Raw genomic sequence first — 15479 nt, 5'->3', positions numbered from 1 at the left:
GGTCAATCACAGGGACCAGAGATTTTGTCTTCCGAACTTTTGAACTCCTGATGGGCTCCAGCCGAATCCGAAAGCTCAGAAGACTAAACCTCTGGTCTTGGTGACTGACCCAGATTGGATCCTGCAACGTTATTGTGGGACATGTATATTCACCTTCATTTCTTGGCTGACGGGACCCTCAGCATGCCTGCCTGAATTGGATGGATAGAAACGAATGGGAGAAGATGGTCTCTAAAGTAATCTTCAGGGATTACCTTAATCTCATTACCAGTGACACAGTTTTGAACCCTTCTGCTGTGTTACATACAGCCAAAGACTTGGTGTTCTCCATGCTTTGACTGGGTTGTGATGCCCTGAATGAAATGACCACATTGTTGGTGACCCATGGCTAAGCTCTGCTTAAGTTCCCCTTTATGGTTTTTGTCCCAACTGGTTTAGCGATTCCCAAATGCCAACGAACTATGTGTGTAACCATCTCTGTTTTCTTCCGTTCCTTTCAGACCGAAAACTACTCCTTTGATTCCAACTATGTGAACAGCAGAGCTCATTTAATAAAAAGGTAGGTGGGGTATTGGGTGTATTTGGGGGGGGGGAAGGGCTTCACACCAAAGCCAAATTGCTTAATTCATTCCCATCGGCTTATTATTTTCTATGCAAAATCTGCTCTCTTGATTTGGGGATGGGGCAGTGATTGGAGTGGCGAAGGGGACAGCTTACTCAAAGTAAATAAGTAAAACTTTACATCTTAGTAAGCCTCCGCCGCTTTGGCCTTTTAAAGGCTTTTTTTTGTCAAACTCAACCCAACCCAATCCAAAACTCATTCTTACATAGGAGTAGTGTAGAGTCAGGCAAAATTCTGTTATCCTGACAAGTTAAAAATTCATAGAGTTTATTTCATCGCACAAAACACAAAATGGGGGAGCTGGTGCTGGAGATTTTGCTCTGCTATGGAGGAAGAGAGTGTGTGTTTGGAGGGGGGGAAGGAACTGCCATGGATTGATCCTGCACTTATTTTTTATTTTTTTAAAGGAAGGGTTTGGAAAGGAAAAATAACATTTGTATTATGACGTGTCCCCATCTCTTTAACTCAACTATTTCCTCCCCGTTCAAAGAATTTGTTTATTGCCCAGTTTCTCTCAAGCATAAACCAGAAAGTGAATGTAGTTCCTTGGGAATGTGTTGATAATAATAATTACCAGCATCCCAGTAGTCATTAACTCTAGTGTTGGAACTAGATTATTCTTTCCTTCTTGTATCCATCCAATACCTCCACTTTCAATGTCTTTAAATAAAATTCTGAAATAGGATTCAGTCGCCAGGGACTTGGTATCTGCTTCTTCATCAATCAACCTCATCATGACTTAAAAGGGCTGACCATCATTTGACCCTACAGGGATGATTGAACTTTTATTCTTACCTGCCTCAGGCTGTGAATGATGGGGTTTAGAGTCCAGCCTCAGGACGGCCATGGACTCTGAATGTCCTAATCTAAAATTGGTGGTGGTGTGAAGGGGTTTTGGGTAGGTGCATTTGCTTAACTAAATTGTTAGGTCTGAAATCAGAGATCTCATGATCTACCCGTTTGATGGGAGGAGCGAAGATTCTTTTGCGCAACCAAGCAAATGAATGGTCCGCGTGGGCAAAGAGCACGAAGAGTATAAGAAGCTTGCTCTGCTTGAAGTTTTCTTCCTCCTTGAATTTTAATGCCTTCTAAGCTTGGATTTCTTTAAACACACATCACATTTTACTTAATTCTAATCTGGCTGGCTTTCGGGGCTGAATCATAATCATTCCATCAACTGATGAATTTTTTGAAGACACTTTGAGGTGACACCCTGCTGCTCGCTTCAATTCCAGGCCGGAGGTAGCAAATGGATTTCTTTCTGAGATCCTAAGGCACTTCCTGGATCGCTTTCATCCTTTCTTTATTTCATCCCATCTTTCTTCCCCACCCCACCCCCACCCCTCCCCCCCCAAAAAAAAAACCAACAACCCAAACACAACCCCCCCCCCTCAGTTTGCCAACCTGGATTTCTGATTCCCGGGTTCTCCATACATGTGCTCGCAATAACCTCGGTGACTTTGAGAGCGTGAAAGAGAGAGAGGGAATCTTCCTGGTTTTTATCTTTGAAGCTGCAGAAGACTCCTCACTGTTTTTCCTTACAACATACTCTGGAATTTTTCTCAATTTAATCTGGGTTGTCACAGGAAATCCTCCATTTAATTCACACAGTAGGTGGGCTGCTGTAACCCATATGCCCATACACAAGAAGGGAATAAGGATGGGTTTGCCGCGGTTTTAAATTTGCATGGTTGAATTACGCGCTGTGTAGATTCTTGTCCCATCTGGCAAAATGTGTTCGTTCGATTATAACTCCCGGAGATCCTGAGTTGAGGGAGGGCGGCTGAACTGTAGGAGATTTCTCAGATTTTGAGCCATCAGGCAATGTTTTAGTGCATCTTGTTCATACAGTTGTTGGAATTCGGACTATTTTTTATTTTTAGGAAGAGGAAACCTGGGTCCAGATGAGGTGAAACAGGGATACAAATGAATAGGAATGTTGCTGGTGCTGTTGGATCTACCTGATCATTAGTTCCTTTTCAACATCTTCAATTCTGACAAATGGCACAGCACCCTTCGCGTTTGTGCCCCATCTTAGTAATTACAGGTCGTCTTTGATTGATGACCAGTTGCTTAGCAACCATTTGAAGTTAGGCTGGACCCCAAAATGGGGACATACGGCCCAAATTCAAAGTTCCAACATCTGCCCCTCCACCCCCCCCCCAGTCATGTAAAATCAGTCAACGGTCATGTGGTGACCTATTTTATGATGGTCACGACTTGTGACCAAAATTGTGGGCTCAATTACAGTCCTAAATTGAGTACTACTTGTCTTTAGAGGCTAAACTTGCTTGTCTATGAGAAGGATTGCATTCAAGAACTAGTCAAGCTGGTTTCAAGTCCCCGTGGCCCGGAACAATTGGTGGAAGAAGGGATAACATTTGTGGGGTCCGTAGTGCTCTCTGAGCTTGGTTGTTTTCTTGCAGACAGTTCAGCTACCTCTGATGTTACCTAGTTCAATAATGAAACATCTGCAAGATAACAACCAAGCTCAGAGAGCACCAAGGACAGTTCAACTCATGAACTACAAATACTCTCTTCTATTGGTAATAGTAAGATTCTCTGAAGGACATTTTAATGCAAGAATTAGAGATACAGTACAGAGTCTTGAAAACTGCATCAAGAACCACCAGACCTTATTTATTAATGAATTCATTGAAGTGGAGTCTTGTTACATTTTGTGACTCTTATTTCCCAGATTTTTTTTTTTGCAATCTGGACCCTTTCTGAGATAAGGTATTAATTAACTGCTCTTCTGTCTGTTGATAGTTGATTTCTAACATTTCTCCTGATGTTTTCCAAGCCTCTTTATAAACTCACATCTGCTAGGTAAAGGTAAAGGTTCCCCCGCACATGCGTGCTAGTCGTTTCCGACTCTAGGGCCCGGTGCTCATCTCCGTTTCAAAGCCGAAGAGCCAACGCTTGTCCGAGGACATCTCCGTGGTCATGTGGCCGGCATGACTAGACGCCAAAGGCGCACGGAACGCTGTTACCTTCCCACCGTAGTGGTCCCTATTTTTCTACTTGCATTTTTACGTGCTTTCGAACTGCTAGGTTGGCAGAAGCTGGGACGAGTAACAGGTGCTCACTCTGTTATGCGGCACTCGGGATTCGACCCACCAAACTGCCGACCTGATCAACAAGCTCAGCATCCTAACCCACTGAGCCACCGCGTCCCTTTTCACATCCGCTACACGGTCTTTAAAATAGGGGATCAAAAACAAACATTATTGATGGAGCCAGTGGACCATGTGTGCATGTGTATGTGTTGGATTGTGAGTGTGTTTGGTGCTGGGCTCTAATGCTGATTTTTTTTAAAGGTGCTGCTGCTAAAAATACACATTCAGAACCCCCCCCCCTCTAAATTGTTACTTGATTAATTGGCGGCACTTTTGAAATCTTATCAGAATCGGTTTTCATAATCAATTTGTTCTGATGAATTGGTTCAAATGCTGCGGTCTTAATTAGCATCGCAGTAACTACTTTTCATTCTCTTTCCCAGCTCTACTATTAGTTTGCGTCGGTCATCTGGGAGGAATTATTGTTAATGGGTTGGTGGAATTCATTCTGCTCTTTCAGAAGATCTGATTATCCTCCTGCCTAAAAAAATCCCGTGCGTTTAAGACTATGACGGTTGTAAGTAGGAGATGAGAAGTAGCGCCCATTCCGAAGGAAGTGTTTGCTAAATAGGGTAGTTCATCATATTTAACCATGGTGGTAATTGCTAGTAGGGGGAAAATTGCCTCCTGTGTTGAATGGTTTCTTGTATTCCAATAAAGATTTCTTCCAGGGAGGAAAACTATTCATGGTTTTCTCCTCCAGAGCCATCATGACGGGGAAATGGACAGTGAAAATGATGTAGGCTCAAAGCTGAGGGTGGTGAGGAAGTGTTTAACTGAAGAAAAATCTGACTGTACTTTGAGAAAAATGGGCTTGGGGTGTAAAGAATTGATTTGTCTCCTCGTGGGAGTCTTCTGCTGCTAGAAGACATGCGTGAACTGAACAAACAAGTCTTTATTGCAGTCATAGACTGAAAAATGTATTGTCCAGATCGGCAAAAGTTTCAAGTAAGGTAGGTTCCCTTTTGGAACTCAACTCTCTGAGGGTAGTTAAGTTTAAGAACAAGGAAAGAAAAAAATATATCAAAAGTTCAAGAACAAAGCATCCAGAAATGCAAAAGATACAAGGGAACTGGGAGTCAGGTGAAAGCCAGGAAGCAAACAGCTGTCCAACGAACCATCTGAACGTTGATATATTGCTTGACTGGGTATGTGACATGTGTTTCCTTGGGAACAGTTATTTCACTACTGAAGCATTATTGCTCTGCCTGTAACTCAGAGTTTCCAGTGATATTGATAAGAATTCAGGAACGTCTATTGCCGCAACTGTGTCATGACACAAGAGAAGATCACAGAGCCTTCATGGATTTGCAGAGAAGAGTTACTAACATCTGAGAATGCTAGGAGCAGTTTCTGCTGATTATAGTAGGAACCTGGTGGTCTAACACATTACAACTCTTTTTCCTGAGGATCATAGTAAAAGATATTTCAAGGGATTGTGCAGCCCTGGGCTCTAGATTGTACAGCTAGTATCTTTTCTTTGAAATGACCATGGGGAGAAAGCTGGAATCCTCAGCTGATTTTCCCCATTTTCCAAAGAGACCTTCTAGAGTTTTTATCTGGTTCTTAAGCCATTGCATTAGCTTCTACACAATACAAATTCTTCCCTTCTCCAAAGACAGTTTGAAGGTAGGCTGGTATAAAAATGGTAACGGTTTCTCCTGCCCAGTTGTGTCTGACTCTAGAGAGCGGTGCCTATCCAATTTTCTAGCCGAGGCAGTCAGTGTCGTCCGAAGACACTTCCACGATTATGTGGGTGGCATGACTATATGCTGAAGTGCAAGGAATTCTGTTACCTCCCCACCGAAGTGGTACCTATTTATCTATTTGCCTTTGCAGGCTTTCAAACTGCCATGTTGACAGGAGCTGGGGCAAGGATGGAAGCTCAACCTGTCACACGGTATTTGAGTCTTGAACTGTCAACTTTCAGGTTGACAAGGTCAGCATTTTAACTGCTAGGTCAATACCTCCCCCCCTTTTTTTAGGCTGATATAAGGGCCAGATATAAGAGCATCTAGATCTCTTCCGTGGAATAATTAAATAGTGACATGTAGGGTTTATTTTTTCATGCTAGAGCGGCATCTATAGGGCTTGTGGTTTATCCTCAGCATGCTAAAGTTTGTTAGTTGATACATTTGGGAGAGAGCATTGAATTAAAGACCCTGAAGGACACAGTCAACAACTTAGGTTCTTTCATCAAGTCTTAGGGCCCAGCATTTCTAGTGTTTGAGCTGCTGGGGAACAGAACCAGAATGGACCTCACTTGGTGCTCTGGAGAACTGATACCTATGCTGTGCAGGGTGGATCAATGAGCCAATGATATAAGGCTGGTTCACAAGTTCTGTTTAGTCTTTAAGTACCTTTCCTTAGATATTAAGGGATAAAACCAAGAGAAAGAGAAAGGGTAAGAAAGTCAGCAAAGGGGGATTGCCGAAGTATTATTCTAATGAGTGTCACAAAATGGTGTAGTCTGAAATGTCAGCTATTAATCCTCTGGTATGGGTTTAATCCAACAAACCTTCCCCCCCACCACTTTCTGGAGAGGAGTGATTGCTGCCTTGACGCTGCAGTATGGAATCTTAAAACTTTTTACTCCTTAATCTGTTTAGTCTTTTCGGAATTGATTTCTTACTAGCTTTCTGTAGCGTATGCACACTGGATAAATCTTAAACTTAAAAGGGATTTGGCAGATATGTCTTTACTTTAAAAGGTCATGTTTGAAGATGTTCCAGGCTTGGTGCTTGCCTGTAAAGGTGGTTGTTTCTCTTCTCTGCATGCCGTTTCAGCTTCAGTAGAACATCCCAACCTGATAGTTTAGATCAGGGGTGTCAAACTCGCCACATCAAGTGATGTGTCGCAACTTTATCGTGACTTTTTCCCCATTGGGATGGGGGCGGTTTCTGCATGATGCATCCAGCCCGCGGGCTGGCAGTTTGATACCCCTGGTTTAGATGGAGACCTGACCTGGGCTTTGCAATGTGTTGTCAATCTAAAATCTTGTCTTTAAAGTCTACCCACTTTCCAAGGTTCAGCTGCCAGCGTGGCCAATCAGACTCTTTACCAGGTGCATGCAAGCACATAATTTCTGACTGATTAGCTGCTGCCTTGTTGGTAGAAGAATTAGCTAATTAAGCAACCCTGATGGCAGCTAATTGGAACCGTAAGGTTGGCTAGCCATTTCCCTCTCAAGTCACATGATCAGTAAGAGATTTGACTTTGATCTAACTCCTGGAACTGTGATAAGGACCTTAGAATTATTTATTTGTTCTCTGCTGGGATGCAGTTGTGGTGCTGGATTTGCACAAGACAAAAGGTGGTGAAGTCTGTTTTGAGTTAAACTCAAGGTTTGATGACTTCATGGAGACATCCATGTGCTTTTCCGGTTAACAATGGAAGTAGCTTGCTTTGGTTTTCTGACGGGATGAATTTTTAAAATTATTATTTCTTAGAAAGGTACTTCAGGGCTACCTACAGTATATAGCAACTGCCTGCAACTCTTTAAAGCAGCTACATCTTTTTCCGGGATCAAACCATTGCATTGATACTAAACAGCTTAGAGCTGAAAGACCCCCTAATTGCCTTGGACATAATATTTAGCATTGAGCTCCTCTTAAGCACTAAAATTATTGTTGTTGCTATTATCAGATGATTATCATTTTTATTAAGGAATAATATGACAATAACATTTTTAGGAACCTAGAAATTATTCTTGCTACTTTATTATTTGTTTGCAGCTCATAGTGCCTTCATAGGTGGGTGTCCTTATAAATATGTTAAATAATAACAGCATCCCGTTGAGGAAAAAAGCTGAATTTAAACCAAATGTGTCATCGAGTACATTCTCAGGGAAAACTATGGCTGGCTTGGGAAATGATCTGTCTTGCCTCAGACAGCTTGGAAAATCTGAGTATCCTGGGCCTTCTACTCAGCTGCTTTGTCTTCTTAGATCAGACATGTCAAACCCGCGATGTCATGTGATGTCGGCAATGGGGTGGGCACATTTTCCTGGTGACGCGTCTGGCCCACTGGCCGGCAGTTTGACGCCCCTGTCTTAGATATTTGCTACCTCCTGATGTGGTGGAATCTCCAGCTCGACTGGAGGAAGGTGTTAAGAGGAAGAGTCCTTGCACTGCAGAAAGCAGTGGTACAGGCCGGGTGTCTCCTAGAGTCCCTGAAATTTTATCTAACCACTCCCAAGAGATTGCAGTCGGTCTGGTGACATTCTTGTAACATAGGTGACTAACAATAAAGCTTCTGCTTGAGACTATTCAGGAGCGATTCTGGTTGGTTGTGCTTGACCCTTGGCCTCAGAATTCTATACTTAAGTAAACCTCTTAAAAGTTTATTTTTACATCAGTGATACTCATGGGGATCTTCTGTTTGGGTGAATTGCAGGCTTCTCTTTGTGTGGCACGGACAATGTCAATAGGATGGCTTGCTGTTGTGCTTCCCACTTTCTATCCCTCCAATCTGCCTGCGATGTTTCTTTTGGTTCTCCTCTGTGTAAATGTTCTCCCTGTCCTCACTCTGTTCCACAAGCAGGTGGAACAGGCTGATCTTTTTTTCCCCTTCTTCTTAAAAACCTTCTGGGTCTGTCTTCAGTTCCAGCTGCCTCACTGCATGAGAAGATCGGTGAGCAGAGTGGCTAACTTGTTGTATTGGAAAAAGGTCTCTTGCGACAGCCTGTTTCTCCCAGTGGGAAGCTCAAAGTGCTGCAAAACCTGCCCCCTCCCCTCTTGACAGAAATTGGGGAGAAAAGGTGTGATTGCGTTTCTCCAAGTGGACTCTGCAGAGCGAAAATAACTCACCTTTCTTCCACCCAGCAGCTCAACGTTCAAAGATTTGGAGGGGAACAGCTTGAAGGACAGCGGGCACGAAGAAAGTGACCAGACGGATAGTGAACACGATGCTCAGCGGGGCCTGTACTGTGACACAGCTGTTAATGATGTTTTGAATACCAGTGTCACCTCCATGGGGTCTCAGGTGCCTGAACAAGGTAGGTTGCATCAATTTTGCAAATGCTGGGCATGGTATGGTAGAGCCTGCTAGTCCAAAAGGACACGGTTCGGTTGGGGAGTCATTAAGTCATCTTCCATGGGATGCTACTTTCTTAGAATGTTTATGAACAGCTCAACTGCTCAAAAAAGAAGAGCCAGCACTGAACATTAACAAAAGCAGCAACATCCTTGGGAAAGAAGGGAAAGGTCTGTGACAACAATTCATTTCGGGTCATTATAGTAAGCAAGAATGTCAGGAGAGGGCAGATGGTGGCCTAAGGAGATTTGGAAGTCGTCCTAGAAACTGTGAGAATGAGTTGGCCAAAATGGAAAGGCTAACAGGGTTCAGGGAAGGAACGACTCTTTGAATGTCACCTTTAGAGTCACCTGCCCTGCATTTGGCTTCAAATTTTAGTCTAATATTTTCTGACCTTTCTTTCAGGATCAGTGGGGTGAAGTAAAACTGTGGGCAATCATTTCTGCCTCAGAAAACTGAAAGCTTCTTAGTCAACCTTTCCCCCAGAGGAATTTATGAGAGATATTGGAAACACCCGCCTCCTTATTGTGCTTTTTATTCACAATGTAAAAAAAAAGAAAAAAGAAGAAGAAATAGTGGTTTTGCATAGTGACTCAGAGTTGCTGAAAACATGGATTACTACAGGGAGATTAGATGCTTCCTGCCTATTTTTCTTGGCAATGCAGAAAATGTTGCAGATGTAACTGTGAGGCTAGTGACATACTCTGATAAGAGTTCCTACATACCTGGGATGCTATTTCTCCAAGCACTTTCTTCTCCATTCTCTTAGAAGGCCTAATTTTTCCCCCAAAGTGCCTTAGTTCAGAACAAAGTCCCTCTAAACATTTTGGATGAGAAGCAGCAGGTTTACGCTGCTAGTTTTGTCGCACGCCTTATTCAGACATGAGGTCTTGAAAGCCACGGGTGGTGTGCTGCTTGATCCGTGATGTTGCTCTAATTTATTTTTCTGCCTTAGAATTGAAGTCCTAGATGGCCAATTTTTACCTGTTGCAGTGCAGTTCCCCTTTTGCCGTTCAAGGTCATTTGAAAGCTACAGGCTTTTCCCTTGGCTGTTACAACTTTAATTCCCAGAGCACCCAGTTCGGCAAAGGTGGCAAAGTGTATGTAAATGTGTATTTAGAGATGTTGTGGAAATTACACCCTGGTCTCTTAAGCCATATACACATTGGAATACCATGTGTCACACGTGCAGCCGGCAGAACAGGTGGGCCAGTAAACATTAAATGTTTGTGTATCGCTGGCTCCTTTCCTTCAGCTAGATTCTACCTGATGGTCAAAAAACGGGGAAAGTGATCTCTTTCTTTAGGAGGTTGATCTCTTTATTTAGGAGGTTTAACTCCTGCCTTAAGCTTTCCAGGCTGGTCTGTTACACAGGACTTGTTGTGAATTGGTTGAGATAATCTACTAATTGAGTTACCACATCTAGGATCAAAATGGGGCTAATGAGAAGGAAGAGAGACAGTGATGTGTTCAGGGGAAATTGTCAGAATCTCAAAACACCCTCGTGGAAGGAAACGTGAGCAGGCAAAAGAACACGAGGTGTCTCGTTGAGAGAAAAGTGATCGGGGAATGGGAGAAAAAGCAAAGCTGGATGGAATATTTCATCTGTTCCTTGCTTTCTTTTATGGCACATTCTCCTATGTAAACATTTATTTGTTGACTGTAAAAGTTTACTGCCCATTTCCCAGAGGAAGCAATGGACAAAATTAGCAATATTTAAAGCAATCAAAGCAAAATAAACTGTAATTGGAAGTGTTAGTAAGAACAGCAGTAAGGGTCTGACAAATAAAACATCTTGGGGCTGTTAAACGTTTTTGCCAAATGTCTGTTTAAAGAGCCTTCTTTCTGCAGGCTGCTTAAAACTGTATAATGCTATGAGTCAGTATGTTAGCCGAGATGTTCAAGGTGGATAGGAACACAGTTCTGGAAGAGAAATGTAGAAATGTTCATGTTTTTAGGGTTGTTTTCTTGGGCAGTGATAGCATTTTAGGTTTTCTGTTTTCTTTTTCTAAAAAACCCCCCAAAACAAATGATACCTGTGTCAGCTTGTAAGCAAACCTGAAATTGTCTGTCTGTCTGTCTGTCTGTCTGTCTGTCTGTCTGTCTGTCTGTCTGTCTGTCTATCTATCTATCTATCATCTGTCTGTCTATCATCTATCTATCTATCTATCTATCTATCTATCTATCTATCTATCTATCTATCTATCATCTGTCTGTCTATCTGTCTATCATCTATCTATCTATCTCTATCTATCTATCTATCTATCTATCTATCTATCTATCTATCTATCTATCTATCTATCTATCTATCTATCTATCTATCTATTATCTGTCTGTCTATCTATCTATCATCTATCTATCTATCTATCTATCTATCTATCTATCTATCTATCTATCTATCATCTATCTATCATCTGTCTATCTGTCTATCATCTATCTATCTCTGTCTGTCTGTCTCTGTCTGTCTATCTTTCTATCTATCTATCTATCTATCTATCTATCTATCTATCTATCTATCTATCTATCTATCTATCTATCTATCTATCTACCTACCTACCTACCTACCTACCTACCTCCACTTTGCTCTAAGAATTTAGCAAATGTGAATGTATAGAGAAAACTAGAGGGGGAAAAATCTGTATAACTTCAAAATGAGAGGCATTTCCTAAAAGTCTGAAAAATTTGCCGAAATTCAGAGGGTTTTCCCCCAGCCCAGATTGCAAATTCTTTACCTTTCATAATAATATTTCAACCTTAACAAAACTCTCATGTTCTTCTATCAAAAGGAGAGAAACAACACTGTTTGTGTCAGAGAGAGGTCTAAGATCGGCTTCTACATTTTTTTCCTTCAAGTGCCCTCCAAGCAAGAATTTTTAAAAGCCTTTGTATGTATTAATCATTTATCCCCGTGAAGAATAATCTGAACAAGTCTGTAAGAGGACTTTTCTTCTCTCTCTCTCTCTCTAAATACCTCTGTGCAGATCATTATCTCTCCATCATTTCTCTGCAAAGAGTTGAATAAAGTGCTCTCATTCAATAAAATTAGTGCAGCTTGACCTCCAAGGCCTATGCAGTTTCTATCAGAGACCAAGATTCACAGCAAAGTTCAAAGGACCATTTTTTTTAGGTCAAGGATGTGCATCTTGGTTTCAAAACACGATTTGCTGATTTTTTTTTGCCCTTGAAGCTACTTGAAATGGGGCATTTTCACTTTTTTTTTAAACCACCAAACCAAGGAAAAGGGACAGTTCCAGGTTCATCTAAAGAAAGGGGTGCAATAACCTGTTGCTGTCATATTAAGAAGCCCCAGTCAGGAGAAGGTAGGTGGGTGGTGTAAACATCTTTGCTCAGATCTCACCCACCTGAAACTGAACAGGTGCGATACCTGTATGAGAACCAGCATAGTGATTAAAGTATTGGTTCCAGTCCTGCCTTAGGGATGAAGCCAGCTGGGTAACTGAGCCAGTCCATCTATCTTAAGGTAAAGGTAAAGGTTCCCCCGCACATGCGTGCTAGTCGTTTCCGACTCTAAGGGCTGGTGCTCATCTCCGTTTCAAAGCCGAAGAGCCAGCGCTTGTCCGAGGACGTCTCCATGGTCATATGGCCAGCATGACTAGACGCCAAAGGCGCACGGAACGCTGTTACCTTCCCACCGTAGGGGTCCCTATTTTTCTACTTGCATTTTTATGTGCTTTCGAACTGCTAGGTTGGCAGAAGCTGGGACGAGTAACAGGCGCTCACTCTGTTATACGGCACTCGGGATTCGACCCGCCAAACTGCCGACCATCTGATCGACAAGTTCAGCATCCTAACCCGCTGAGCCACCACGTCCCATATCTATCTCAAACTACCATTTAATTTTGGTTAAGGTTCTACAAAGGACAGCTTTACATCTCACGTACAGATGTAAAGCTGTGACATCTGTCACCCAAAACAGTGGGTTGATTTGACTGATTTGGCTGTCCCATCATTGTTCCATGAATGTTGCTTGCATGCTCAGTGGGAGCATATAGTTCTTTGGCCAATTTACCCTGGATGGTTCCACTCCCCTGCTAGAACCTCCAAACAAGCCTTCAGAATCTTGTGTAAGATTCACGGACTTTCTTTGCAGAAGAGAAGGGTTTTTTTTATTATTATTATTATTTTAGGTTCCTAAGAGGAGTGATAAAAACATACAGAGAAATGGTCTCGAATTTGTGACTCAACCTTAGCATGTTGTCAGCAGATTGAGCAGTAGGAACACAGATGGTTCCTGTATGGATGGATATGTTGAATGGCTTTCTAAATTGCAATCATTATTTCTGAATTGGCACCTTCACTTGGGTACAAAAAGGTGTCCTCTGGTTTTTTTGGGGGGGTGTTTCTTTTTTTGGGGGGCGGGAGAGGAGACAGATGCATTTGGGATAATTTTATTTATTTATTGCCAATCCATACCTGGCGCTTCTATTCTTCTGAACCATCAAGGAGGTGCTGTTAGCCATTTTGTTCATTTTCTATCCATTTCTGGGTAAATATAACAGACCTTGACTAACAAGGAGCATTGACCATAGCCTTGGAAATAAAGGATGACTTTCCTTCACTATAGAGGTGGTAAAATACTTTCCTTTGAGGAGAAAAAAGAAAAAGTCCTCAGACTTTCAGTTCTGGGCATATTCAAAAAAGTGATTCCATTTAACCCCAGAAAACCTTCTAAATGGGAGTTCAGGGAGGTGATTTTGAAGTTCCTGTCCATCATCTGTGCTTAATGGGACACTGGTGGCATTCTCTGCAATAATATATTTTCTGGACAGTCATCTTATGAGCAGAGATGAAAAGATTAAACATTTATAGATATAGCGCTCTGCAAGTTTAAATTCTTGCTCAGACCCTCAACCCTTGCTGAAATAGCTTAGTGGCTCCAGCGGTGAAGAAAAAAGATTTTGGAAGATAAAATCTTTATGGGAATGAACGTTTGGGAGGGGTTTGCTGGATAATGTAGAGAAAGTGGTCGTTTTTAGGCAGTTGTATTTGATTAACAGTATTCATTAATTATATGAAGTTTATAATGACATACATACACGCTGAGAGCTTCTGCACCAAAGACACATTTCTTGTGTGTGTAATTACATTCTATTCTATTCTATTCTATTCTATTCTATTCTATTCTATTCTATTCTATTCTATTCTATTCTATTCTATTCTATTCTATTCTATTCTATTCTATTCTATTCTATTCTATTCTATTCTATTCTATTCTATTCTATTCTATTCTATTCTATTCTATTCTATTCCTGCTATTCTATTCTATTCTATTCTATTCTGTTCTGTTCTGTTCTGTTCTGTTCTGTTCTGTTCCACTCCGCTCTGCTCTGCTCTGCTCTGCTTTTTCTATTTTCTATTATTTCCCATATGGTGATGGGGAAAGGCTAGAATTTAGGAAGCCTGGGATGGAGATAAGAGTGGAAATCAATGTGCTTCCAGGTGGGACCTCTTCTTCTTCCTTTTTCTAGTTCTCCCCTTGCCCCTCCCCCCCCCCGAGTAAATTCACCCTTTGCTGCCATTTTTGTGTGTGAACAAATATTTTATTATGTGGCAGAGATATCTCTAAAGTGAGATTGCTGATATAGAGGTCCTTTTAAGAGGAGTTGCTACTGTTAGTCTTTCACCTAGTAGAGTATAGAGGAAGTGCCAAATGCCTTAATGCATTCAGTGCAAATGTTATGTAAATTATATGGAGGTGTGAATGAGATATGTAAATCTACCACTGCTCTGCAGGAATTGCTAGCTTTTTCACAGATATTGGGCTGGTGATCCCCTGTTGCTCTAATATCTGCTGTTAGCTTTCCTAGTTGCGGATTTAGTAAGGTGGCTTTCTACTGGTAGAATACAAGGGGGCTTGTGGAATGATGATGGGGGATGAAATGTTAGTAGTAATTGTATTTAAAATGATAGTTGCAATAATAAAAAAGTAATACAAACTAAAAACAATAGAAGCCTGAAAATATAAAAGAGAAGATGCAGAAAAAAGAATGCAAAATAGAAAAGAAGAATATAATAAAGAAAAAAAGAAATATGTATAAAAAAATTTCATTGCAACAAGTAGAAACAATTGTAGTAACTTATCACCTTCTCTGAAAATACAACAAATAATTTCTTCTTTCTATTTCTCATCTCATATTTCTAAAGAAATCTTTAAAAACCTGTCAGTTAGTCCTGGTCAGCAAAAATCTATCAAATGTTACCAGTGGTAACATATCTATTTTAATTTTGATCAAACCAACCAACTTCATATTCCTTCCCATTACTCTTAACAATTTCGATTCTTAGTCCTTTCCAGTAAAAGGACTTAAAGCTGTTATTGAAAACTTATTTCACTAAGGGTTGAAGGAAATTCACCCAGTGTTTTCAGACTTATCATTCCAAAGGATCCTAATTGCTGAAAAGCAGTTAACGAGCAATTTTCAAAAATGATTAGAAAAGCTAGTGACCTTCCAAAGGTGCCTATCGTAGCCTGAGCAATATATCAATTCCCTCACCTCACCAGCTCTAAACCAGGGGTGTCAAACTCAATTTCATTGAGGGCTGCACCAGCATTGCGGTTGCCCTCAGGGGGCCGGGTGGGTGTGGCCTGTGTGGGCATGGCCTACTGGGTGGGCGTGGCTAGAGTGCGTATGGCCTACTGGGTGGGCGTGGCCAGCTCTACATGGTTTGCATCAAGGGTGCCT

The 15479-nt window shown here is 41.5% G+C and overlaps 1 protein-coding gene across 1 annotated transcript in view; it reads left to right on the top strand.

Annotated features, from left to right (window-relative positions):
* The window catches only part of PCDH19 (protocadherin 19), a gene marked incomplete at its 5' end in the record, with an annotated part of 107942 nt that overhangs the window by 57449 nt on the left and 35014 nt on the right, over positions 1-15479 (top strand). The window contains 2 exons of the mRNA XM_081336677.1: positions 501-559; positions 8565-8737. Coding sequence (XP_081192803.1) covers positions 501-559; positions 8565-8737 — 232 coding nt within the window. The remainder of the gene's footprint in view (positions 1-500; positions 560-8564; positions 8738-15479) is intronic.

Source organism: Vipera berus (genome assembly GCF_964194415.1).
Source record: "Vipera berus genome assembly, chromosome: 11".
In the NCBI taxonomy this organism is placed as follows: domain Eukaryota; kingdom Metazoa; phylum Chordata; class Lepidosauria; order Squamata; family Viperidae; genus Vipera; species Vipera berus.
The sequence above is the reverse complement of the archived record's forward strand: the minus strand, read 5'-3'. Positions and strand labels throughout refer to the sequence as shown.